The sequence below is a fragment of the Cenococcum geophilum genome (genome assembly GCF_001692895.1).
Source record: "Cenococcum geophilum 1.58 unplaced genomic scaffold K441scaffold_35, whole genome shotgun sequence".
NCBI lineage: Eukaryota > Fungi > Ascomycota > Dothideomycetes > Gloniales > Gloniaceae > Cenococcum > Cenococcum geophilum.
Genome location: NW_027137593.1, coordinates 758,587 through 784,832, shown reverse-complemented (window position 1 = coordinate 784,832; position 26,246 = coordinate 758,587). Strand labels below are relative to the sequence as shown.

Here is a 26,246-nt window from a genome sequence, read left to right as displayed (position 1 = left end):
GATAACCTATAAGGGATAACTCTAAAAACTTATAGCCGATATAACGCACGCAGACACTTAGTATCTATCTTTACTCCTTTTTATCGGAAAGAAGAATAAAAAACAAGCACTAAGAGCTCTCTTTCCCGCGATTAACTATAAACGGCGTAGCGTTTAAGGTATAATTAGGCTGAATATTGACCTAACTACCGCAGGCGCTGAAAATCTAATGCTCTTCGCCGAGGCTAATCTAGAAAACCTTCTTATTAAACTTAGTAAAACGGTAGACTGCTGTCATAAGACTAAGCGGTATAGGCTTGACTGGGTTAGCGACTAATATCCCAAGCCTAAGACTAAAGATATGGTTGATAGGATCTACTCGCTATTGCTTCTCCCCTTTACTAACGTCCTTTGCCTTTTTGCAGAGGATTTCTTAAGTTTGGAAGAGGTTTTAAATCTTCTTTATAGATGGGTAAAACGAGGCCAGGAATTGGTAATAAGTCGACTATATGTTATTATCATCGTTACACAAATAGTTAACTCTGCGGACTTTATTAAGAGCTTACTAGACGTGTTAAAATCCTTCTCTAGTGTAACAATTATAGCCTTGCTAGATGCTATGGAAGTATCGCTAACCACGCGCTACTTTCTACTTAAAGATGCTCTACTACAAGAGGCTGACTATACTTGACGAGCAAAAATTACTGAGCAGGCACTATTCTCCGTAACTTACCTTTGAGCATTTTTCTATAAAGCGTTGATTTATTTCACCACAACTACAAGTTTACCTTTTAGTTTCTTCCGTGCGTTTAGGGAAGAAAATAACATTGACGATTAGTTTTCCGCCTACCTAGGCTTATTCCTATAACTCTGTTATTAGCATAAAGTCTCCCTTAATAACGCCGCTACGTATATTGCCTCAGCTATTTTTGTAGATAGTTCTCCCCCTAGAATATATTGTAAGATTTTAAGACCCTTAATTCCTGCTAGTTACTAAATATATAAGGTTTTTATTCTAGAGCCCTTTTCTAAACTCTCTATTACGATTACTACTAAGCAGTATATCTTAAATAGTATTATTTTCAGCACCTGTTAGCTTATAACTAGTGTCGCTTAATAAAGGATAATTTCGTAACTATGCTATCTAATTTAAATATAGATAACATCCCTTCTTTCTAGCTATACTAGCAGAATCTACAGGAACTTAAATAGAGCATTCCCTAACTAAAGTTAAATAGAACTTGCCTATTCTGCCTTCGCAGAAAACCAGAACATACACTTATTTATAGACATTTAATATATAATATTTGCGTCTATAGATATAGCACGCCGATACAAGGCATTAAATATTACTTTAAAGTCTCTAAGTGCATATTATGCCAATCTAAAGGGCCGCTGGGAGTAAAGCTCCTTCTACTAACTGCTAGTACTTATTTACTAGCGATTAATAGAGGCGGCGTCTAAGGAGAGCTATTACTGCTAATACTAAGAAATCTAGAGCAAGTTTAGGACCTCCTATATCCCCTTTAGGATGATTTCGACTTCGCTCTAAGTACTAGTTTAGGTAGGGTTTAATTATATAATAATATAGAATAAACTAACTTTTATAGGAGGTCTTGCTGTTTTCTAGCTTTTCCGGATACGACAGAGTATCTAAAATTGCATTTTTATATTTAAGACGCTAGCTGAACGAGTTTTCGCTATACAGCGTCTTGCTAGGCTTTTACTATACTTTTATATGATTTCGTTTTTAGGTTTTTGGCTTACTAAAAGCCGTTCTAAGGTTGCTAAACTTAAGTTCTGTCTTAAAGATGTATTTGGAATAAATGACCGGCTGTTCGATATGGTGAAGTTTAAGACGTCCAGTATAAAAGTTGCTATAATAGCCATAACAATATCCAAGGGCGCGCTATACATATTATCGAATTATAATAGCGTATTAGAACGTCGAAAAGATTGCGGTAAATTTAACCTAAGCTATTTAAACTCTATCCTAATATACAGCTAGGTTATAAGCACATTAGATCGACTAATCCTTGTAATAAAGTATTAATATAATAAGCGTAAGTTTCAATTATCTCATTTATATATATAGACTAATAATTTATAGTGCATAAGCTACGTCTGCTACACCCATATACGTTTAATATACTCTTACTTACTCTGTTAAAGTTCTAACAGATTTATCTAGTATCTTTTTAGCCAAGTTTATCCCTACTGTCGGTTTTATTTAAGATAGGGGTATTAGAAAGTATAACAACCCTATAGATCTAATCTATTGGGAGAGTTGTATTGCCTTTAACGCGGACCCTAATCTGACCGTATCTATTAGTTTAGGGTTTACTTAACAGCCTAGTTCCCCTAGAGCCCCATCTATATAATATAGTTTTTAGAATAGTCCTATACCTTAGCTCCTAAGGTCGTTTAGGACTATACTAGTAGCTTAAAATAACCACGTTAAGCATTTAAATCGACTTAAGTCACTACTAGTGGATAAGGAAGCTTTGGGAAGCTACTTCCGGATTAATATACCCTTTAAATACTAGCCCGCACTAGACGAGATAGGTAAAATAGTAGATCTTTAAAGGGAAACGCATCTATATCTTCAGTTATAACAATATATCCTTCTAGCCATTAAATAAGCACTATAGTCGGCCTCTTTCTTCTTCAAATTAAGCGAGATGCTAAGCTTTTAAGGGCGTTGGTACGAATGTTATGGATTTATATATTGTTAGAGTCTAAATGCCTAAGCGCTGGTCTGTGATTTAGTATAAAAATTCCCGTCTACCCAGTTCTTAACTAATCAAAACACTAACTTGGGTAATCTAAATAAGGGTGATCTATGTATAGATTGTGGAATCTATAATAAGGCCGTTAGATTCCCCGTCTATTACCTTAGTCAGAAAGTAACTATATACTTGCAGTTAAATCAGTTATACCGCTAGAAGATTAGTGGCTTTCCCAATTCAATTACTTAGTTTGTTAAGCGATAGAGACTTAATACCGACTTTGGCGAACCTGGCCATTCTAACCCTAAGGAAGTCTTTTATTATAAGTGCGACTGCTCTATCCTAAGTATTCCGACGCGAAAGAGGCCATTAGTATACTTTAATAGAGACTTTTGCAAAAAACATCGTTAGAGTATCTTTACTTAGTTAATATTATTTGCCTTTACAAAACAAGACTAAAATGTTATATTTTTATCAAAAGGCAAGGTTATACGTAGATATTAAATTTACTATTTTTAAATTCTCTATAGAGCTTTGATAGTAACTTATCCCCTACCTATTACCTAATTTATCTTTGGTATTATCCCCGGTATCATGCCCTACATTATTCCCTGCATCATACCCTATATCATTCCCTATATTATGCCCTGCATTATTCCCTATATTATGCCCTACATCATTCCCTATATTATACCCTGCATTATTCCCTGCATTATGCCCTGTATTATCCCTTACATTATCCCCTATATTATCCTAGTAGCACCACCTACCTACTTCACCTATCTATTTTACCTACTAACTTCACCTATCTACGTCTTACTAAGAGTAGTAGGTTAGATTATTTATAGGCAGTTCTTAGGTTATAAATAACTTACTAGAATTATAAGATTTATTTTAATGCTTATAGATATAAGTATTGCAACTTATAACCGTAGTAGTATTCAATTTTTAGGTATTTATAACTCTACCTCAATCTCCTAAGTAATCCTTACGTCGTAATAAAGAACTTTGCTATATTCTTATATCTAAATTATAGACGCGGCTGCCGAGGCCGTAGTAATTCTCTTAATATCCCTTACGATGACTATATCATCCTTTATATACAATAAAAAGGCCTAACGTAAACTACTTTACCGGTTACGGTTTTAATGACCTTAGTGACTTTAATAGCTTTAGCAAATCTAACTACTTTAACCTCTTTAGCAGCATCTAATACTTCGCGCATAACTTATTTAGCAATAAATTCGGCCTTTACTGTACTAGCTTTAGACATTCGGAAGTAAGTAACTTAATAACCCTATTAATACTATGTTAATATAGGATAACTAACAAATATTTAAGTCTTAATGTTAACGGAAAAGAAGGGAGTAAGATAAATTTATAGGGTATTTAAATAAATAGCCTTTAAGATTCAATTAGGGCTATCTTTGGAATATATAGTAGTAGTTAAATGACGCCAATAGTATTTCTCGCCTTAACATTATAAACCAATTAGAATTTAGCTGTACTATATTTAAAATAGTTCTAAGCTTACTACTATCTTATATTCTATATTCTGTAAATTAACGCGAAAATAAAGCTAGAAATTTAATGCCTAAGAGAATAGTGTTGAAATCTTAATAAATTAAAGATACCTTTTACGGTTATCTCCTATGGCTAGCTAGAATTCACCATAATTCTCTAATTTATACCTACTTTTAGCTTCTTAAGCGCACAAATATAAATATATCTAGATATCCTTATCGTACCGCTAGAGCTTAGCTAGAGATACAGCACTCTCCTATTTTTATTCTCTAGTACCCTCTCTAGTACCCTCTATTATCCATCTTACTAAGATAAATATATTTTTTAGATAAACGCCTAACTTCTTAGGGTTAATATTATTAGGTTCCCCTCTTCCTCTTCTAACGGACCACGTAATTCCTATTATAGCGCCAAGATTCCGTATAGTAAGGTGTGATTCCCCATTGTTTATTTTCTTACAGTAGCTATTTCCTAGATCGCTAATATCTTCCTTAGCCGGATCATTATAGTCTGCTAGCAATTCTTAAGGTATATTCATAGACGAGATAAGCCTATAAATTGGGGCCTTTTCTAAGCCGTATTTGATTAAGTATTGTTTAGTTAAACTATGTTTAGTTAAACTAAATAGTCGCCAGCCTTTAATAGCTATATCCGTTTCATCCTCTTCTAGCGATTAGTTTTGCATTTCTTTAGTAAAGGCCATACTAAGTCTAACTAATGGTAAGATATGGATAAATTCGCGCGTATAGTTCGGGCTTTATATAAGTAGAGACCGCCTTTTTTTTAGCACCTATTACTTTTAAAACTTAATGGCTGTAAGAAAATGCCTGCCTCTTTGCTCTAACCTTAAATGGAAACTTATTACCTTTTTCTAATTATAAAAGTTGTATCCTTTAGCCGAATATAAGTAAACGGTTCTAGAAATGTTAACTAAAAAAGAGCGACAATAATAGAAATAGAGTAGTGGTATTAAGGTGCGAGTCATTTTTCTAGACAAATACAATTTCATTTAAAACTATAAAAGATTACTACTATAAATAGACATATTCTAAGCCCGTGTAATAACTATAATTTATAACCCTCTAGCAGTCTAAGTAAGATAGGTCACCCCTAACATTACTTAGACACTAAGACTTGTAAATAATTAAAATAGGAGACTTATTTATTATTGTAATTGCCACACCCCTTACTGCTCCCTACCTTTTCAATTACCTCATTAGCTAGCTCCTCTAGCGTCTCTATTTACTTCACCCCATATTTCTAACAAGTAAACTGTATATTAGCCTACCTAAAATATCCCTTTAGATAACAAACTACTAACTTCCTATCCTTTACGTACTCGCTAAGCTCTAATAAGGATATCGGCGATATAGTATTTAGATCAAAGAATATGGCAATTACTGTGGCGCGCTCTAAGCCGTTAGACTCCCATTTAATTTACCTCTACACTTCTCCATTAAGTTTATCTTGCGGTAGAGAACTATCCTAGTTATTACGCTGTGGGTTTAGAACTGTGATTCCACACGGCTTAAGGAGCTTTATAATATCCTTTTGCCATTCTATCGCTTTACTACTTTTGATGCTACTAGCAAGGAAGATAGATTTTCCAGTAATAGCACGTATGGACGGTATAGTTGGTGGCTAATAGACGATGAAGTTAGGGTGCTTATCTATAACGATAGGTTTAGCGGATTTTTTAATAGGAGTTGTGATGCTTAGGGCGGTAGGCGTAGAGTCGGCGGGAATTCCGATAGGACTTAAAACGATTAGAATCGCAGCTAGTTCGGCAGGGATTTCAATAGGAGTCATAGCGATTAAGGGCGTAGTAATAGACTAGAAGTCTAGGGATGACTCAGATATAAGGCAAGTTTGTAAAAGATAACTTAAATAAGAGTCTTGCCTATTGGTTCTATATAAAACAAGATAGTTTGCAATAGTTTCTTCTATAAAAGCGTAGTGTACTTGCTTTATAGGCCTCTTTTTAATAAGGAGATATGGAAATCTGCCTTGGAATGGAAGGCTTAAATACTAAAGTCGGCCTAGAAAGGAGAGAGTCTTAAAATGCAAGGCACTCTAGGCCCTATATATCTCTCCTACGCACTTAAAAAAGTGGCGTAAATCTAACTGCTATTATAGCCCTATAACTATGGACCTTATACCGACCTACTCGGTCCGTTATCCCCTTAATCTACCTAATTTATACCTAGTTACCCACTTAATCTACCTAATCCACCTGATCCACCTAATCTACCTATCCCTACTAATATCTTGTGTAACGGCTAAGATATCCTGTTAAACCCTAGATATAAAAGTTACCTTATATGCTTCTATTAGCTGCTAATATTTTTTAAACTTTATCTACGCAAATCTGATTGCCACCTACTACCACACATAGAGCTGCTAAACTGCGCTAAATTCTTAAAAAACTAAAGTAAGGTATATTCCTTAGCTTACGGCTAAATTAACTAATAGACATAGCTATAAACTCCTCATTAGAGTGGCNATGTNAACGACCNNTAAAAATAACNATTATAGCGCATNGCTACCCGCCCTNACTATTATTGAGATTATTCTTATAATTTTAAACAGCCTTATAATTATAATGTAGTTAAATAGTATCTAGCAAAGGCGTAAGCCTAGGGAAAAGCGGGTAAATACTAAGCAAGGTATAGCAGACCTAAAATAACTCCTTTTTATACCGCATTTTACTTAAGAAAAGGCTTATTTACGTTTTAATTTTTAGGCTTCTCTTAATACATAAGCAATAGGGTATTTATTATATATAGAACTCCTATAGCAAATAGATTTTTCATAGTAGATCCTATATAGATGCCTACATAATATTTTACTCCAGTTTAAGACCGGTATTTTTGGATAGATAGTAAAAATATTATTTTAGGATATAAAGCATTACATCTATTTATATATTAAATGGTAATATAACCTCTCCTTCCCTTATTCCCCTCTAGTGATCTTTTTTAACTAGAGTGGAGTGGATTTAAGCTTGAATTTACTCTACTTATAGTTTAACTTATTCCTAAACAGGATTAACACTTGCCTATTAAGGCCAGTAGTCCACTCTACTCTACTTTACTTCAACTTTAACCTAGTCTAAAAAGATTACTATAAATATGATCTACTATTGCTGCCTAATACGGTCTATTTACTAGCTTTTTAAGATCTAACTATTATGCCTAGCTTTGCCTTATTAAGTGGTAAAGGCTTCCTTAAAACCTATAAATGGTCCTAAGACTAGAGCGGATATATTTGCTTAGACTTAGTTACATAGCCCTATACTAGCGTTTAAAGGGATATCTAACGAATCGCATTTTGTACGCAATCTAAAGTCTATAAATTTCCTCCACGTTATCTATTTACTTCTTTTCCATTATTATAACCCTATTCTACTATTATAGGCTTTCTATAGCCTATAACCGACTATAACATAAGGTAATATATCGTATTACTATACCTTTAAAAGAGAAAGAGATAATAGGAATAGCTCTATCTATATGCTTTTTTAGGATATTTTTATACAGTTATATTCCCGAAGCGCTTTGTTGTCCCTAGAGTGGCTTAGCTAAAGCAGTTTCGGGCTAAGCCTACTTTAGTAAGACTTCGCTAAGAGCGCAGGCACCTTACAGTTTAATCTAGAGGACTATATCTATATAAAGGGGCTTGTCCTATAATATATCTACATCTTAGGGCTGCCTATACTAAATTATGTTAAATCTCTTTTTGTGGCTTAAAAGCTAATAAGTCTGCCTTAGCTCTAGGAGATTTTAGGTCTATATTGCCTTTGCTCTCGCTGAAGAGATATAGGCAGAATGTAATATCTAGCTGTAGTTAGGGCCGTAGTAAGTGTATATTCTACGTCTTCGGGCTATTTTAGGACACACTTGCGTAATTTAAACGCCTCTAAGACCCACAATCTTTAGCCCCATACCACTCAACCTAGAATGTATATATCCTACTACGGATATCCGCTTCCGGATGTTACACTTGCCCTTTAACTGCTCCCTATATAGCCCCAGCCCCTAAACTATATAGCTAGAGTCTCTTAGCTGCGGAACCCTTTAAGCTTTTAATCTACGTATTTTTAGTAACTTTATAACTTCTAGTCTACGCTTTCTTTTTAAAATATAGCCTCTAAACCCTAAAGTTTCCAACACTTAAGATAGATGCCATTGCGGATAATACTAGCTTAGTTCAAACTATAACCCCTTAGTCTAGCATAGTAGCGTATAATAGAGTAGTGTATATTTGCCTTATACCTAATAGTCCTAAAGCCCCTAGGACTTTTACCGTAGTGCCTATTAATAAGTCCAATTCAGAATCCGTTATTAAAGTCTAGAAGAAAAAGAAAACCATTTATAGAGTCTTCTCGCTCTGCATTCCGGGCGATAAGCTAGCACTTCTTATTAAACATACCTTTTAAGGGAATACAGCCGAGTACGTTAACGCCCTATAAATATTTTTATAATATTCTCTCTAATGTATAGCAAAAGAAATCTAGATATACTTTATGTCCTCTTAAAGCAATAGAATAATGACTAAGATTTTGACCAACTTTTAGCGGTCCGAATTCTAAAGGGACTCTATAATTAGCTAATTACAAAAGCTTATTAACTGTCGGCACTCTAGTTAAATAGCTCTATATATAAATAACGTATTACATTCTATACCTAAAGTAAGGATATAAGCGTGGAATTTTTCTATGCGGATATGAAGATCCGTGCTAAGTCTAGTAAGTATCTGGAGATTTAGACTATACCTAAACTAAACAATAATATTGTGCCAAATCTGGAGTCTCTAGAGATTAAGACTATACCTAAACTAAACGATCTTGGAATTTATTCGAAATACCTTTTATCCAATTATATACTTCTTTTTATTAGTTTAGTGGCCTTTATATTATTATAATTTGTATTACTATATCTTGTTAAGTATGAAACTGTTAAGCATATTACAGTACTGGCAGAAAACGGTAGATTGCGGTAGATTGCGGTTATATAACTAGAGGATTGTATAAAACTTTAAGCAGCACTACTATTCTTCTCCTTTCCTTTCTCTAGCTTTAGATTCTTGTTAATAGATAATCTAATTATATAGGCTTGCGTATGTCCTTCCTGCTATACTCGTGCCTTAATTAACTAAGTCGCTAGCGGAGCATAGAGCTAAGATATAAGTTCTAAAAGGGCTTAGCTTTAGTCCTTTACTAAGATATAAATTATCGCTTTAATAATTTTTAGAAGTAGATACTATGTTTATAATTATCACTTAGTAAGGCTAGTATAATACTGCAACTCTAAAACTAGCTAGTGCCATTACTATAACACGTCTAAGTCTTAAGGAGAATATCCCTACTATAAAAGCTAGGAAGCCTAGCTTTAGAAAAAAAGGACTTATTTAAGGTGGCTCCGCTTTTTAGCATACTAACCCTTAGATTTATTAGGCCCTTATAATATAAAGATACTAAGCTAAGGAGAAGGGGATCGGTAATAGGGCGCCAAAGTGTGCTGCTAGTGTATGGGGTAGATGCAAATAGCATAGTAGATAATAGCTTAAAGATAGATGGGGTGGATGAGGTGGATAAGGTGGAGGTAGATAAGGTTGTATTATATAATGTTATATAAGGAAGATTATGGTCAAATAAGCCCAAAAGTACAGCACTACTTGTAGATCTGCAAAATTAATTATATAGTATTTTTTTTCTTTTAGAGTTATTAATTCTTATAATATAAAGGAAGCTTTTTTAATTACTAGCTTTATTAAACTAAAGAAACTTCCTATTAACCTAGTGCTAATCACTACTATATTAGGGTTAGATTAGGGGTGCCTGTGACTTATCCACCATATATATATAGCCTTATTTTCCGCATAAATCAATCTATATATAAGTTCGTTCCTAACCTAGGATTTCCAGTCGATACTTCTATTTTAATATAAAACTATTATACCTAATTAGTCCGTTTGCACTTAGAGCTCTAGGAGCTGTAAGTCTATACTATACTAAACGCAAAATAATAACCACTAAACGATGGGCACGAAATTCCTTAGGATTTAAAACCTCTTTTACTAACTCTATATAGGATGTTTATAGCCTAATTAGACTCTATGCCTAAACGGAGCCTAACTGTTAAGGGGATATAGCTTGGACAGAATTTGATAACAACTTTTTCTCTTATAACGTTTTAAATTTTTATATATTCTAGAGTTTTATACTTATTTATCGCGGTCTTTAAGGCCAGGAGCAGCTAGATATTTCCGTTACCCTTAACTTTAATACTTGGTCTGCGGACAAAGATTAGTTATCTATAAATGACTTGTCGTGCCGTTCTTTTATATATAGTTACTATTATTTTAACAAAAGCACTGGTTGCACCAATACGCTAAATTTCATATATTATTGGCTATGGATAAACCTAGGTCTTCCGAAACGCTAGGCTTTAAGTAGTGTATAAGAACGCAGGTACAGTTATAGGTCTACTTAAGCTTCTAGTTTTATACTCTACTACTACTTCTAATCCTTCTTCCTTCCTAGATTATATAAAGTGCGCATTTATTAGTAATAAAATTTTATATACTCTATTTATCTCATATATTAGTTATATACTATATATAGCCTTAAAATATAAAGTTCTTAGGCTCTACTAGTACCGTTCTATCTAGCGCTTTCTATATCCATCCTGGTATGCCGTAGCTTTTATATCGTCCTTCTTTAATAGTAAACTTTTAATACTAAATTCGGCTTCAATATCAATTCTAATACGGCCTTATATTGATATTAAATACTAATAAAAGGCCTGGTCTTTTATACACTTATTAGTAGTTCGATTTCTAGTTATAGGGCTAGCCAATTTGGCCTTGTTTGGGATTTGACGAAAAATTGTTAGCATTTAATACGCTATATGCAGGAACCTATTTAAGAAACTTTATTATAAGTTCTATATAGCCGCCTTTAATAAGGGAACTTAACGTTAGTACTAACTATATCCTCCTAATAATAATATATTCTGCTTATTTAGTGCCTTTATAAACCTAAGTAGAGTTTAGTAAGCTAGGGTTTACTAGTAGCCTAGGGGTTATTATAAACAGGCTACCCCCCTCTTTATTAGCTTCTTTATTGAGTGGCTATAAGCGAGCTAATAATAATATAATATTGTTTAATTTTCGATAGGGTGCTGTAACGGCACGTATAAATGCCTCTAAGATAAAGCTTGTAGATTGCAACTATTAAAGATACTAAGCCGAGAAGGGGACGCGTTTATATACGCGGGGGTTGTAAGAGAATTAATATAATGCTCTTAATTACAAAAGGAAAAAGAAAGGAAATCCCGTAGATTGGTAGACTATATAAGTACACAAAGGAAATCAATTAGTCGCTATTCTCTATTCCCACTACTAACCTATTTACTATTATCTTCTTAACAATCGGTTAAGTCGCAACTCTATAATTGCTTATCTAACTTAGAATCTTCTTAAGCGTGATCTATTCATTATACTGCCCCTATCTAAAAGTATATAGCAGATATATAGCACTAAAATCTATCTCCTAGTCCTTCCGCGTTCTTTAGTTCTTGATAATAGTGTTATAGTAGATAATAGGATCCGTCGAATTAGTAGTAATAGGCTTAGAAGATACGGTACCATATATTCTAAAGAGGGCGTCCTTACTATCCTGGAACCAGTGTGTTAGCGCGAATGCGTTCCGGTTTAGGATAAGGACTTTGTTTAAAATACTAATAAGGCGCCTGGTGATTTGCGTTAGTAGTTATAAATTAAATTCCTAGACACTGTTAAACGTAGCTATCTGCTCGCGCACTATAAGTCTTATTAAGGCGCTATTCGGCTTTATTAAGAAAACTCCGTTATTAATCGTGCCGTTAATAGTGCCGTCCTCCTCTGCGCTGCCATACTGTTGTTTAGTAATAAAGGTAAACCCTATGTTTTACAGCGGAGTTAGGGACTTAAGCGGCACAACGTCCTAATCTATATAGATGCCGCCAATCTTAGAGACCTCTTTTTAGCGTAGCACGTCTAACTTATACTAGATGGCTTTAATAGGCTTTATTACATTAGGGCCTACGAACTACGGGACCCAGATGTGGTTAATTTGGAGGAGGTTTAGGAAGGTGGTGAAGACCTTACAAGTCTATATATTCCCCATTTCAATAGCAGACTCGATCTCGGTTTAGTTATAGTTAGTATAGAGGTAGATCTTGGACGGCTTAATATATATAACTAAGGCGTATAGGGATAGGAAGTATGTAAAGTGTATATTAATCGTAGAATCCGAATCCCTCTTAATGTATATATAGTGAACGATGCTAGGAATATGCCTATATATAGCGAGATACTGCGTTACGGCATTTTTGGCGGAAGGGTATAGGAAGGAGGCTAGAGAGAGGAGAATAAGGATAGGGACGCCGATTTTAACAAATATCTACAACCGGGAGTAGAGGAATAGCGGAATGGGGTTAAGGGGAGCGTATCCTTTCTTGCGGTGGAAGGGGTTAAAAGATTATAGGAATTCTACTATTTTAAACTACCGATATCCAAAGAGCCAAAAGAAGAACAAGAATATAAAAAGGAAAAAACCCTAAGTAATATAGGAAAGGATAAAAGACAGATTACTTAAGTAAAATTCCCTAATAGTCGCATTAGACTGGAAAGCGTTAGGATAGATTTTACTATTATTAACTATTTAGAGTACGGTATAGCCTTTAAAGGTAATAATGGGGTGGTATTAGATATCCTTATCTCCATCCTGTTTATTACCGTCCTACGTTATATTATACGTTCTTCTTCCTTATTCTTATCCTCGTCCTACTAGCTAACGCTGCTCCTTAGCGTTTAGTTAACATTAATAACTTACTTAGCCTTATCGGCTTTACCTATATCATCTACCTCACCCGTGTTATCCACCTTATCCGTACTATCCACCTCACCCGCGTTATCTACCTTGGCTACACTAGCTATTAGTTAAGCGATTATTAGCACCTTTAGGCGGTCTTCCTTTAGAAATGATATAAAACTAGCTTATAAAGTTAGCTTAGTAAAACTAAGGACTATATTAATAAACTAGGTACCGCCCTATCTAAATTTAGCCTTCCTTGCGTGCCCCTACTCGCTTTTTTTATTCTACTTATTACCTTTCTTTTATATTAAAAGTCACGCTATATATTATATTAACCTTATAGTACTTACGCTTCCCAAATCTATTAGCGTCTATTATATTCTTAGCTACTTACTAAAACCAACCACTTTTAAAAGATGCAGCTAGATATAATGTGCTTAAAAGTAGCGTATATTATTATAGTATGCGCCGGAATAGGATTGACAGGAATTGTCTTGGCAATAGTTATAGATAAGAGAAGAGAAAAGGCCGGAGCTTTTACTTTATAGGTTAGTATAAATAAGTCTAATTAGGTGCCTTTAATTACTAATACTTATATTTAGTTTTTACCTCTAGAGTATAATTACTAAGTTCCTTAGAATATAACGGTTGGAATAAAATACTTTTGTATAAATTATACAAACTATATAAGTTGTAAACTACTTCCTCTTTAAGTTTCCGAATTATTAGCTAGCCTATTAATTTCCTATTTTTTTAATCACCTTAATTACCTAGATTACGCCTTAGCTAGACTCCTTTATAAGACAATTACGGGTTGCTTAATTATTAGCATAGTGCTTACATTTTGCTATTAGTGCATTTTAGCGTTTATTCTCTCTAATTTACAAATACCATATAGGTAGGTTTGGGTTAGCAGAAAGAACTTATTCCTCATTATCCTTTATATAGTAAACGCAACTATATTTTGTATTGTTTGCGCTTTCCCTTACTATATATTACACTCTGCACACTCTAACGCTTACTTACTAGGCTTAGATATTAGAATGGAAATAGGGGATACTACTTAATTCTGCTTAGGAGTACTCTATTCTGCACTTTATATAGTAATATTTATAAGCCTTACTTTATTATTAAACTAAAGGTAGAAAGGTAATTTATATTTACTACATTTCTTAATATATTAAGTCTATAATAATGTTATTTTAGTAACGTTCCTAGTTCCCCCACCGGTCTTAAATTTAAGAATTATCTTATTTATGACTTTATTCTAAAGTAAGTCGATATATAAGTAGTTTATAGAGACCTATAGTTTAAATAACTGTAGCTATAGGAGGCCGAAGAGGTCTCCGTAATACTATTAACTTAATATTTGACAAAGGTGTATCCCTATATAGAAACTTTACAGTTAACTATCTAGGTTGTCTTAGATTTTCCCTAATAGTACTTACCTTGTCCGCTAATTCCCTTATTTGGTCGCGGGTCCATCCTATTATTGGCATCCCTAGGTATAGTTTCGTTATTAGTTACACTTTAGTAGCATTGTAAACCGTTATTAAACTGGCTAGTATTATACGGTTAAGCCTAACTAACTTATAGCGAGGGCGTTCCGGGTTAGTAGGCGAGAGGTTATATAGTAATGATTTACGATAAATAATGTGTATTTTATTGTCTAATAAATGCCAGATTAACTATAAAGGAAAGAAGATATCTAAGTAAGGATTATATATACTTAAGTACATCCTAAACTCCCTATAACCCTCATAGTACGTTAATATGCGATATACGTAGTACGCGACCTACGTGCCGTATATGTCCTATCTATAAATTTTTTTTTAACGATTTTATATTATCTTATTATTAAACGCTTAAAACGAAGCCGCCGTAAATATACCACTATATAGGTCTAATTCCATAAAAAGTTCTATCTAAATTCAAACTCTGGATATCCGAAGTCTAATTATAGGGGGGTGGAATTGTAAGCTTCCAGCTATGCGTATCCGCTTTATTTAAAATAGCAGCCATTATATCTTAAATATTAGTCTTATTAGTGGCATAAATAATAAAGCTTGTAAGGTAGAATATTATAAAGGGGTATTTTGCGTTTATATAGTAGTGGACATAGTACTACTATATTCGCTCCGACTAAGGTCTATTAAACGGTATAGATCCCTAATAATAGACGTGTCCTTACTAGGTGCTAAAATTGAGCCCGGCCTTCCCTGGTCGTTCAATAGCCGGTATAGGCTAAGTATAGTAGTGGGTCTGAATAGAACCCTTGGCCATAAACGCATTTAGATACTTCTCTTTAAAGGTCTCCGCAAATTTAACGAGATAATTAGGTGGAGGGAGTACTCTATAGGATGTTATAGACTCTAATGACTCTAGTGATTTTTCTCCAAAGTTGTATAGGAAGTACAGGTTAAGGCCTCTATCTACACCTTAAATAACTAATAGCTAAGTCTAGGTAGGTCCGCATTTTAGATTAAGACTAATTATACCTCTTTTTTCTATATCCTAAACGACGCATATAATGAACCGATCTTCATCTCTAATATAAGACTTCTTAAATTTAGACCAGTGACTTATAAGCAATCCTTTATCTAAGTCCTAAAACCTAAATCTATTTCCCTTATATTTAATATCCTAAGGGGGTAGGTATCCTAAATTAAAGGTATTCTATAGGGTTATTTCCTCCTAAAATATCTCCTAAACCGTAGGTGGTATTACATCTTAAATAACTCTTTTGGCTAGTTGCCTTAGGGAGGGGTTGTTAATAAGCATTAGTAAAGCGTCCTAGATAATATTAAAAAGTAAGAACGGCAAGCCGGGTTGCTTATTAATAATAATGAATTACTAAGAGTCCACCACTAGCGGATTATATATTAAGTCTTTTCTTAAAGTATTTTTTATATCTTTTAAAGTAACCTTAGTTGTCTACTTAACGTTCTTAAGTTCCTCTTCTGTCTTCGCTAAACGGCGCCGCCTAATGGGGGCATTATCTTTAGACGGATAGACCATGTTATCGGCGTTGGTTCCTTTATAAACAACAAGTAATAGGTAGTTAGGTCGCTTTTATAACTCATCTAAAAGCTGACGGGTTAATGAATTACCTATAGCCATCTGTCCTATTATATAGTTTTAATACTAGACTTACAAAACCAAACTATCCTTTAGGTTTATAGAAAGTAAGAAGCTCTTATAGTTAACCTTATTAGAAGGTATAAAACCGAGATACACTACAGCAGTATATTTAAGTAGAAGGCTTTCCGGGTCGTACTAATATTTATTATATAATCCTATTATTAATAGCTTATAAATAGAGCTATAATCTTTAAAGCTTTTGTAGATAGTTAGAAGAGTTTAAGGAGTAAGGAGCTTTAGGAGCCATTAATAGAGTATATCCCAGCACGGCTTAGTTATTTTTAGGCCTTTTATATTAGATGGAATAACGCCGCCTAGGATTCTCGCATTCTTGAATTTGAGAGCGGCAAGTGTTTATACCTAGATGGTAACCCTAAGATATTGAAGAGTATATAGACGCTATACCTTTTTGAAGAAGTTAACGTAAGTCTCTACCTAGCTAGCGTGGAGACCTTTTAGGAATTTATTAATGCTTATTACTCTAGTTGCCTGCTTAAGTACCTTAGGGTCGCTTTTATTAAATACTATGATTTGAAACCAGCTACGCAGTATATCGGTACTACTATCCTTAGGCGTCAGAGGTCTTAAATCTAGACTTACAGCGCTACGCTTTAGTAGAGAGTTATTAAGGTCCGGTACGATTTTATAAAGCCAATAGACGGTGCTTGCGTAGAAGCCCGCGTAGAAATCCTTTAAAACTATAACAGTACTATCATCGGGGATGCTTTAGAGAGTGGTTGGCGTTACTATCTTTGTCTTTAGAAGGTTGGTTTTGGCAAGGCTTGGCCCTAGGTATAATATTAGAAAGGAAGTACCTAATTGGGCTTTGCTATGCTTATAGTATAAAACCTACCTAGACTTTAGTTAGTAAAGGCCCGTATGTCTTATTCTAGTTTTATAATCTACTAAATATAGTCGGCGGTATCACTACTAGTCCTATAAAAGCGTACACTAATCTACCTTTTTAGATTAATAACTAAACACAACTTATCTACTTTTTGGTTGGTGGAGTTAAAATTAAGGGGCCCTTCAATATTATTGGCTTTCTGCTAAGCTTGCTTCTAGTTTATATTTAGAGACTTTATCTCCTTAAAATAGCGATTACACTAGGCCTAACCTTCTGTCGGAAGGACGGCATAGTAAGGCTAGTTGTTTTCGAGCGCATTATATCTTAGACCTTATATCTGTAGGGACAAAGGTGGCTCTAAGAACTAAAGTAATATTCTAGCTTGTTATTGGTTATTGCGCCCACCTAAGCTTTAAGACGTATAAATGCGAAATTGTAGGCTTATAGTGAATAATTATAGAAAGCTAACGTCTAAGTCGATGTTATAAGTACGTTTAAGGAAAATAGCTATACCGCAAATATAAATTTAGATAGCGGGCGCTGTTGGCTTCCGGGTTGCTGGTATTGCGGTATAGCTACACTAGTTGCTTACTAGATAGGCTATTTCTACCTAAAATCTAAAGCATATCTATAGCTTTGCTTATATATATCTATAGACAAAAGTATTATATTTAGAAAATATAAAACGCTAAAATAAGCTCTATAATATAAGACGTCCCTATATATCTATTATAGCTTAATAGGAAATATAGCCGTAAGGGGTTGACGTTTATTCTATACTACTTGATAATAAGGGAGCTTAAAATCCGCTAATTAGCTTATTAAATATAAAGCATTATAAGCATCCTAATATATAGCACACCTACTTTCTATGCTAGGTCTTAGGGTATATAAGAAGCACTAACTATATATTCAAAGTATTACAGGTAGGGAGCGGCTTAGCGTACCTTTATTTTAGTATTTTTTGGTAAGGAAAAGTATATAAGAGGTAGCAATGTACGAGAGGTAGTCCGAACTTAGTAATATAATTTCAGTTTACTGCGGAGACTAGAGCACCTACTAACTAAATTATTAGTAGGGATATAAATACCGCAAAGGTATAAACTATTCAACTCCAATCCTATATATAAAGTGTCTTCTACAAACAAATAATACATTATAATAACTCTAAGGCTAAATACTAAAAGGCAGCTCGTTTGTATCCTTTTCCATTTATATTCCATAATTTCATTTTTAGCCTTTTTAATATCGTTTACCTATACACTTTAAAGTCTCATTCCGGCTTCTTTTAAGGCTCTTGATTTTTTATTTAGGTATAGTTTATACCCTAGCTAAAGTCTAAGGACTCTAATAAATAGTAGTATTAAGATAAAGTACATTTAAACGGCTTTACTACGCCATTATTTTCTTCTATACTAGGACTATTACACCCTAAATTATTCTTACATTCTGTAGCTAATAAGATACTCTATTTATATTAGTAGGCTAGCGAATAATAAAGCCACTTAGAAACCACTATTAACGTACCTACTTTACTATATTAAAGGCATTATCTAAGCCTTTAGGCTTCGGGACAAACAGTATAGCCTAGCAATGTCAGTAATACCCTATTAAAGAGTTGGAAATAAGGCACACCTTAGTTAAATATAACGTACTATCCCCTACCTTTACCTTTAAATTACTTACCGTTAATTATATATCCTGCTCTTCTCGTATAACTTGTAGAAGAGCCAAATATAGGCTTTACTTAGCTCTGCCTAGAAAGCTAAGGCTTAAAGGCTAAGCCAATACACTAACTTAATAATATAACTATTGTATTATAAATACGTCAAGATACGACTATAGATAGGGCTTGATCCCCTCTCTATCTATATTTGACCTTGCTATACCTCCACATAATAGTTACATTAAAGATAATGGTTTATATTACCCTATGTCTTCCGAGTATTCCGATATAGTAATGTGGGTGCGGCCAGTAAGGCGGTTATTTACAGCCTCTACCCCCCTTAATAAATCAATAGCTAAAAAATCTAGCCTAGGGCCGATATTACCTAGTTTAGGCTTCAAATTTAGCTATCTAGTAAACAAGAACCGATATAATCCGCAATTAAGATACAGCGTACGTGGAGCCCTAAATTAAACCGTGGATCTTAATTATATATACTTCCTTATTACGTATGGGCCTAATAAGTATAATGACATCTTAAGGGCTTATCCTCTTGCAGAAACTACCCCCTACTAGCGGTTACCATATTGTTTGTCCACTAGCTTATATATCCTGACCCTTTTATAGGTACCAGTAGTAACTTCCGAACTCACAATGCTGGCGCTGCTAGCTGAGCTATGATAGAATATCCCTATACTGGACTAGCTGCTTATATAACCAGGACTGCTTTGTTTAAATGTATATATCTAGTTCTCCGGCGCAATTCTTAGTAAGAAGGCATAGTACGCTATAGACCCCTAAAGCATGGAAAGGGTAATTAACGCTCCACTAAGCCTCCCTTACGTATAAGTCTTCCTTTATTATAACCGCAGTCAATACAGCCTATGATATAAATATAAGCGTCTCCTATATTAATCCCCTTTTTAACCGGCCTCTATTCTTAGGACTTCTTTTATAACCTAGTGCGGCGCGCAAACCTATACTTCACTAAAGGTTTCGCAAGGAAGTAGTTTTGCCAGTATCTAATATACACCAGAAAAAACATCATTGCGGTAATAGTTTAAGCCTCTTTTAGTTTATATGGTTGTAAAGGCTATAATAACGTTGCTTCTATAATCGCGGTATAATTATTTTAAAATCTAATAGTAGAAGCTATAGGCAAGAGACTTCTCAAAATCGCTTAACCGAAAAAAGCGAAGGAGACCCCTTACCATCACCAGCACTGCAATTACGCTAGTACTTCCCTTACGCCGATATCTCCGCGCCCCTATTTTAGCCTATTTTAACGCTAAAATTTACTCCACGCCTGTGTCCTTAGTTATTCAGCGTAGCTATAAGCATACGGTCGATACCCGAACTCTAATAACTAAGTAAAGGATAGAGTTTACCCAAGAGATAATATATAAGTTAGGTTAAGTTATAAAACCTTTTTACTACCTTTTATTACTTACGGTATATAGGCAGACTACACCTTTATATATAATCCCATCTTTAAGGCCCTAACATCGCCGTATTAACAATGCGCCTCGCGGCTACGCTATAGTAGCCCCTACCCTACTAAACCGGAGAAGGGTTTATATGATGCGTGCCCTTACTATACCCTAGAGGTGTAGCACCTAAGATGGACCGTTATGTGTAAGTGTTATATCGGGCGGCGTATATCTACATCCTTTAACCTAGAATGTCCACTACCTTAAGGGAGAAGGTTATACGGCCTTTAGTTTAAATGACCTAAAGCAACTTCTGCGGCCAAGGCTTACGAATTAGCTAAGCGGAACTATATATAAAGGTGCCACCATTATAGGGGGAACGGAAGCCGGCGCAAGGCCTTAAAGCCTCGGCGATTTGGGATATGCCTTGTATAGCATAATGGACAGCAGTGGGAGCAGTTAATTAGCTTATACTAAGGGCTCTAAAGGCTCTACTATATGGGTAGACGGCACAGAGCGTCTTATTTAGGCTTGGGAACCACCCGGGCTAAGTTTATCTTATATAGTTAGATCAGGGGCTTAGCAACACAGAGCAGAAATCCTTAGTTAAGAACGTCCCCTAACACTGCCCCGTCTCTAAGCGGAAACCCACATTATATAGGATGGTGAGGAGTGGTATTTAAACCCCGGCGTTCGCACTTCTTAAATAAACCTATCTCCCTTCTTAGACAACCCTACCTCCTTTTAAACAAACCTACCGCATATATTAGCAATGGATTATTCTAACTTCAAACATCCTCCTAAGTATTTCTCCATCTCCGAAGCCACTCGTTTAAGGTTGGCATAGGTAAATTCCGTACTTAATTCTGCTAGTCCTGTTCCTCTTATATTTAAAGATACCTTTACAGGATCTAAAGCCGACGAAACTCTAAGCAGAGAGACTTACGCAATTTCTACAATATTTACTGCTAACGGCCTAGTGGCTACGGAGCTTGCAAGCAAGTCCCCTACATCCTACTTAAAGCATTTCTCAATTAGTGGCGGGCAAGGCTTAGCTATAACCGATTCTCTTAACCCTAAACCTTTTATCGACGAAATTATACTAAAGGATGTTTAAGTATATAATACCTAATTCGAACAGATCTTTTGCTACTCTAGCTACTTCTCTAAAACGGTAAATACTTCTATAATAATAGCTGGCCAAATGATAAAGGAGTTTGGATAGTACGTGCCTGCGGAAGGTTCTAGCTCTGAAAACACAACTAAGCTATATACTTACACTAATACCATAGAAGTTCACTCTAACGAAGGTAATATAATATATGCTCTTCTACGTTAGCCCTAATAAATGCTAACTAAAGTCTATAAAAGAGGAGTAGATGGATATAGAAGATTATAAGTAGCCAGGTAAACTTGTCTAGCAGTAATACCTAGATTTAGAGCAAAACCTTAGGAATAACTATTAAGGTTTATTTAGATCTTCTAAAAGTATACTAAAATATAAGAAGAGGTGAAAAGAGAATACTATATACATACTAACAATTACGTAAATCATCCAATCCTTATTAAAGAGGACTTTAACGCTTTTATCCCTTTCGCAGAATCTCCTATATATTAGAAGTCTCCTATACACCGGAAGTCTCCTAGAAAGGTAAAGAAAACTATTACTCTAGATAGAGCTGGGCGGTTATGATATGGTAATTAGCTTAACCTAGAAGCTTTAAGACCTAAGATATAGTTAGAATGGGAGAAAGTATAGGAGGGCTGGATTTAGATAGAAGAAATTTTCTATAAATAAGGATGCCAAGCTTTACTAAAAAGCTTGCAAAAGTTTAAGAAGACTTTAAGAGAAGAATTAAAAACTATATGCTCTTTTAGGGATTCTGGGCTTTATAGATATCAACTTATAGAGCTTTAGAAGGGTGTGCTATAAAGGTTAACCAAGAGTAATAAAATAATTAAGAGGCCTGCTTGTAAGTATAGGGAGCTATTACATCGCCTAGCTAAGCATAAAAGTGTACTTTATTTAAGAGAGATATAGAATAGATTGAAGTTTATACCCTATCCCTATATCCTCGCCAAAAAGGTAGCAATAGCTATTACAATGTAGTATTTAGGTAGCTTTTAGGTTTTTTATATCTACCTAAACAATTACTAAACCAAATTTACCGGTTATATAATAATATATATGTGGTGTAAGCAGTCTCCGTTAATAGTAAGCTAACTTAAGTTAATATTATCGGCCGAGAGTCAATCTGTTAAACTTTAGGAGTCGTATTAGTCCTTCCTAATAAATCGCAGGTACCCTTATCTCGCTCTCTAGTAAGGAGGCTGTGGCAATGTAGCTATGTTTTTATCCTCAACTTCTTACTAGCTTTGTAGTCGTAATCTCCAAAACACCAGTAATACAAATCTCAAAACTATGTGTATACTATAAGTAAAGCCTAGAAATCTAGCTCGACCTAGCACTTACTAACTCTTTTTATTTGTTCGCGGCGTAGTAGGTTTATAATGGCCTTTTCCTATTTTAGGCGAAGTCGTGAGCCGAAATAAGGTGGCTTAAAGTCCTCTTTACGAAGAATGACGCCTTCTTTAAGTAATAGTTGAATAAAAGTAATCTTAACCGGGTTATATATAGCTGCCTCTTGTGTAAAGGGGTCTAGTCGTGCTCTAGCATCCTATAGTATATATATAATCTCTTTTTAGCTATAGGAAATGGCTGTGTTTAGCGGGATGCGTCTATTGGCAGGCTTGACTTCGGCCCTATACTTGAGTAATAGTTTAATAATTTCTGCGTTGCTTCTTTACAAAAGTTCTAAGAGCACGCTTTTGCCTTCTCTTGGTGTGTTAATGGGCGCGCCCCGTTTTAGTAGTAGGCGAACTATATCTATATAGCCTTCCTCTACGGCTAACAGCAAGGGCTTAATAAGGTTGTTAATGTTAATAAATGGAACAGCCTTCTAAGCGGTGCTAGCCTATTTGAACTTTGCTGCCTAGTATATCGCGGAGCTGCTGTCGCGTTTGTAAAGCTTATTATTTAATATATGGTAGAAGTGACGACCTATAATAATAAGAGCATTAACGTTATACACGCGTTTAAGATACTCCGCTATTATGAGAATTAATTCGATGGTTAGATAAAGTATAGATATTTTTGATGGTTAAGAGTGCTTTTTAAGGAATGGCAGGAGTGGGCTAGTTTTCCCCTCCTTTTAAGTCCTTAGAGTGTTAAGCTAAAGTCGGAATATTTGGTTGTTAGCGGCGTTATATACTGTTTTAGCTGACAATATTTAAACGCTCGCAATGGTTTATGGATAATTTCCCTTTAAGTAATAATTATATGCACGCTTACTTTAATAATACTATTTATTTATATAATATACTTTCTTATATATATAAGAGATAAAGATTAAAACTAGCACCTAGTAGAAGATAGAGGGCTAAGGTATTGGTGGATAAAAGCTACTATTCCGAGCCACGGTTGCTTTCCTCCTCCTTATACTTTAGGTATACTCTATCCTCCTAATAGCATCTGTTATAAAAGCTGTGCTTTTAATAGTCTGTTATTAGTACTAACTCCCCTAATAAATACCCTCCCTTATATACTATGCATTTCTTTATTGTTTTTAGGTAATGCTTTGGAAATCTCTTAACCTTAACATATTCCTTAAAAATTCTATTTAGCTATTGACATTCTAACTCTTTTTAATAGTCTTTAATCCTTTTTAGCATCTCTACCTTTTCCTTTAGTACTAAACGCTTTAGCACCTGCTTTTGTACTCTTTCTCTAATTAATATCATTATATATCCTGCTCTTTGCCGCTTCATTCCTATAATACAATTTACTGTATCTTAAGTATCAATATTCTTAAGGATATTTACGATTAAATTATCCTTACTAATTATTATAAACTTTTTAATAACTTTTCTATCTAAACTGTAGTAAATTACCCGGAGGTTCTACCTAGGTAATTTCTCTATTACCTCTACGGCCTTAATATATTTAGAAACTTTATTTATAAAATTAAAAAGGCTAAAACTTATTTTAACCGTCGAAGATACTAAAATTTAGCTTAGTGTAAATTTTAGAGCAATAACCAAACTAAATCTTGTAGATTTGAGTTTGGGAGGCGATTTAGTGACTAAGGGATCCCTATACGCGATGGGGACCGGGATAGATACAAAGGTAAAACGATAGAAATTACTTTCGTCTATTTTAAGGAGCTTACTAGATAGGTATAAAGGGCTAATAAGATATTTAGGGTTAATGGTATGGAAGAACAGAGCGATCTATACTCGCGCCAATTGGATATAAAATGGCGGATTAGCCTATATAGGTAACTTATATTTGGACTAGAGGATTAGAGTGGATTTAATGCTAGTCTAAATAGATTACTAGAAGAATATGTTCACTAAGAGTATAGGAGCTTGTTGATTTTAAACTTAACCTTTTAATAACTAGGGGGGAATAAATGGATAACTTTTAGGGATAAAAAGGTCCGCCCTTAAAAAAAATAGGCCTATAAGAAAGAACCTGTTTATATAAAGGAGCTAGTTAAGAAGAAAAAGTTAGCAGTGTAGGGTCGCTACAGTTTTGGGTGCCCTATTGGATATTATAGTTTTCTTATCTACCGCAACTTGCTTCTGGATAAGAGCCTCCTATATTAAAATGTCGTCTTTATATATAAATTTAAATATAAATCGTATATAATCGTATACGCAGTACTTTTTTTACTTAAAATATATAAAACTCTATTTCTTACTAGCCTCTTTATTACTAAGTCTTAACAGGTATCACCTGCTTAAATTGCGATCCTATTGAGCCAAAAGGACGGTGTAATGAGGGCGTGATAGGTGAATGCCGTACTTAATCATTTAATAAGCCTCCCCCCTTACCAGCTATACCCTACCTAGCCGTAGTATAAGGCGATGCAGATCTGCTGAATATGGTAGGAGGAAGCCTTAGGCTTATAGTAAAGAAATAGAGTTAATAAAGTATGCGTATACAATTATATTTGATTTATATTCAAATTTATATATAAAGATGATATTTTAATATGGGAGGCTTTTATATGGAAGCGAGTTGCAGTAGATAAGAAAATTATAATATTACTACTATACCTTATTTTAATGTCCCTCAAATTTCTCAGGCAATATAATCCTAGAAATTTTAAGATTTAGGTAAAGTTTTCTATTTTATTAGATACCTCTTAGGGATAGCTATAGTTGTTAGCGAAACTGGCCTCTACCTTAGGGTGCTATTGGAAGTTTTCCTTCGCTCTTAACTAAGGTCCACTAAACTAAATTTGGTTAAGTGTTATATGCCTAGCTATAGGCGCCTAAACCAGCCTTATTATCGGCAACGTGTCCTTTTTAAGAGCTTTAAATACGTCTAAGAATAGGATTAAACTTGTAACTTTTCGTCTTTAGCCATATATAGCTAAACCTTACTGCCTTATAGTATAATATAATTCGCTCCACTCCCAGATTATAATCTTATTCCTCTCTTACCGGCGTTAGGAATTAAATAATGGGGTTATATACTCACCACACAGCGGGGCGATAGCGTCTGTAATTCCGCCTAACTTAAAACTCTAATAACGTTAGACAGAAAAGTACCGTCCGCGCTTATACTTGCTAATTATATTATATATACTATATTCTATTACAGTCTTACAAACTATAAAATCACTAACACTGGGAATAAATGTTACTTTAGTAATTATTCCGCCTACCCCCTAGAGTCCACCGCCTACAAACAGCTTAGATACCTGCGTTCTCCACTATATAACAACCTTTAAAGGATCTGCTCTGTTTATTAGCCTTATAATAGAATTCTGCTAACATTACCACTTCGTTATATTTATGTAGTAGCTATATATCATACTTAACACAAATAGACGGTTTAAGAGAATGGACTCTTATATATTATAAAGGTATTATAAAGAGATATCACAAAACGCGTGTATTATTTATTATAGGAATAATAGGCACGGCTCCTTGTATGCTAGCGCCTATAGACAACTCCAATTTCCTATAACTATATAGCGCTAGTATATAACTCGGCCAC

At 34.5% G+C, this 26,246-nt stretch overlaps 3 protein-coding genes across 3 annotated transcripts; 2 read left to right on the top strand and 1 right to left on the bottom strand.

The window, feature by feature from the left end:
- Positions 1-1,639: 1,639 nt before the first annotated feature.
- Positions 1,640-1,987, top strand: K441DRAFT_572713 (uncharacterized protein; the record flags this gene model as incomplete). Its single annotated transcript, XM_067644029.1, has 1 exon — positions 1,640-1,987. A coding segment is annotated over one exon (348 nt), but the record flags the coding sequence as incomplete, so codon positions are not given.
- A 766-nt stretch (positions 1,988-2,753) lies between these two features.
- K441DRAFT_572356 (uncharacterized protein) lies at positions 2,754-2,924 on the top strand (the record flags this gene model as incomplete). Its single annotated transcript, XM_067644012.1, has 1 exon — positions 2,754-2,924. A coding segment is annotated over one exon (171 nt), but the record flags the coding sequence as incomplete, so codon positions are not given.
- Positions 2,925-5,516: 2,592 nt separating this feature from the next.
- K441DRAFT_572488 (uncharacterized protein) lies at positions 5,517-5,669 on the bottom strand (the record flags this gene model as incomplete). Its single annotated transcript, XM_067644017.1, has 1 exon — positions 5,517-5,669. A coding segment is annotated over one exon (153 nt), but the record flags the coding sequence as incomplete, so codon positions are not given.
- Positions 5,670-26,246: the final 20,577 nt, after the last annotated feature.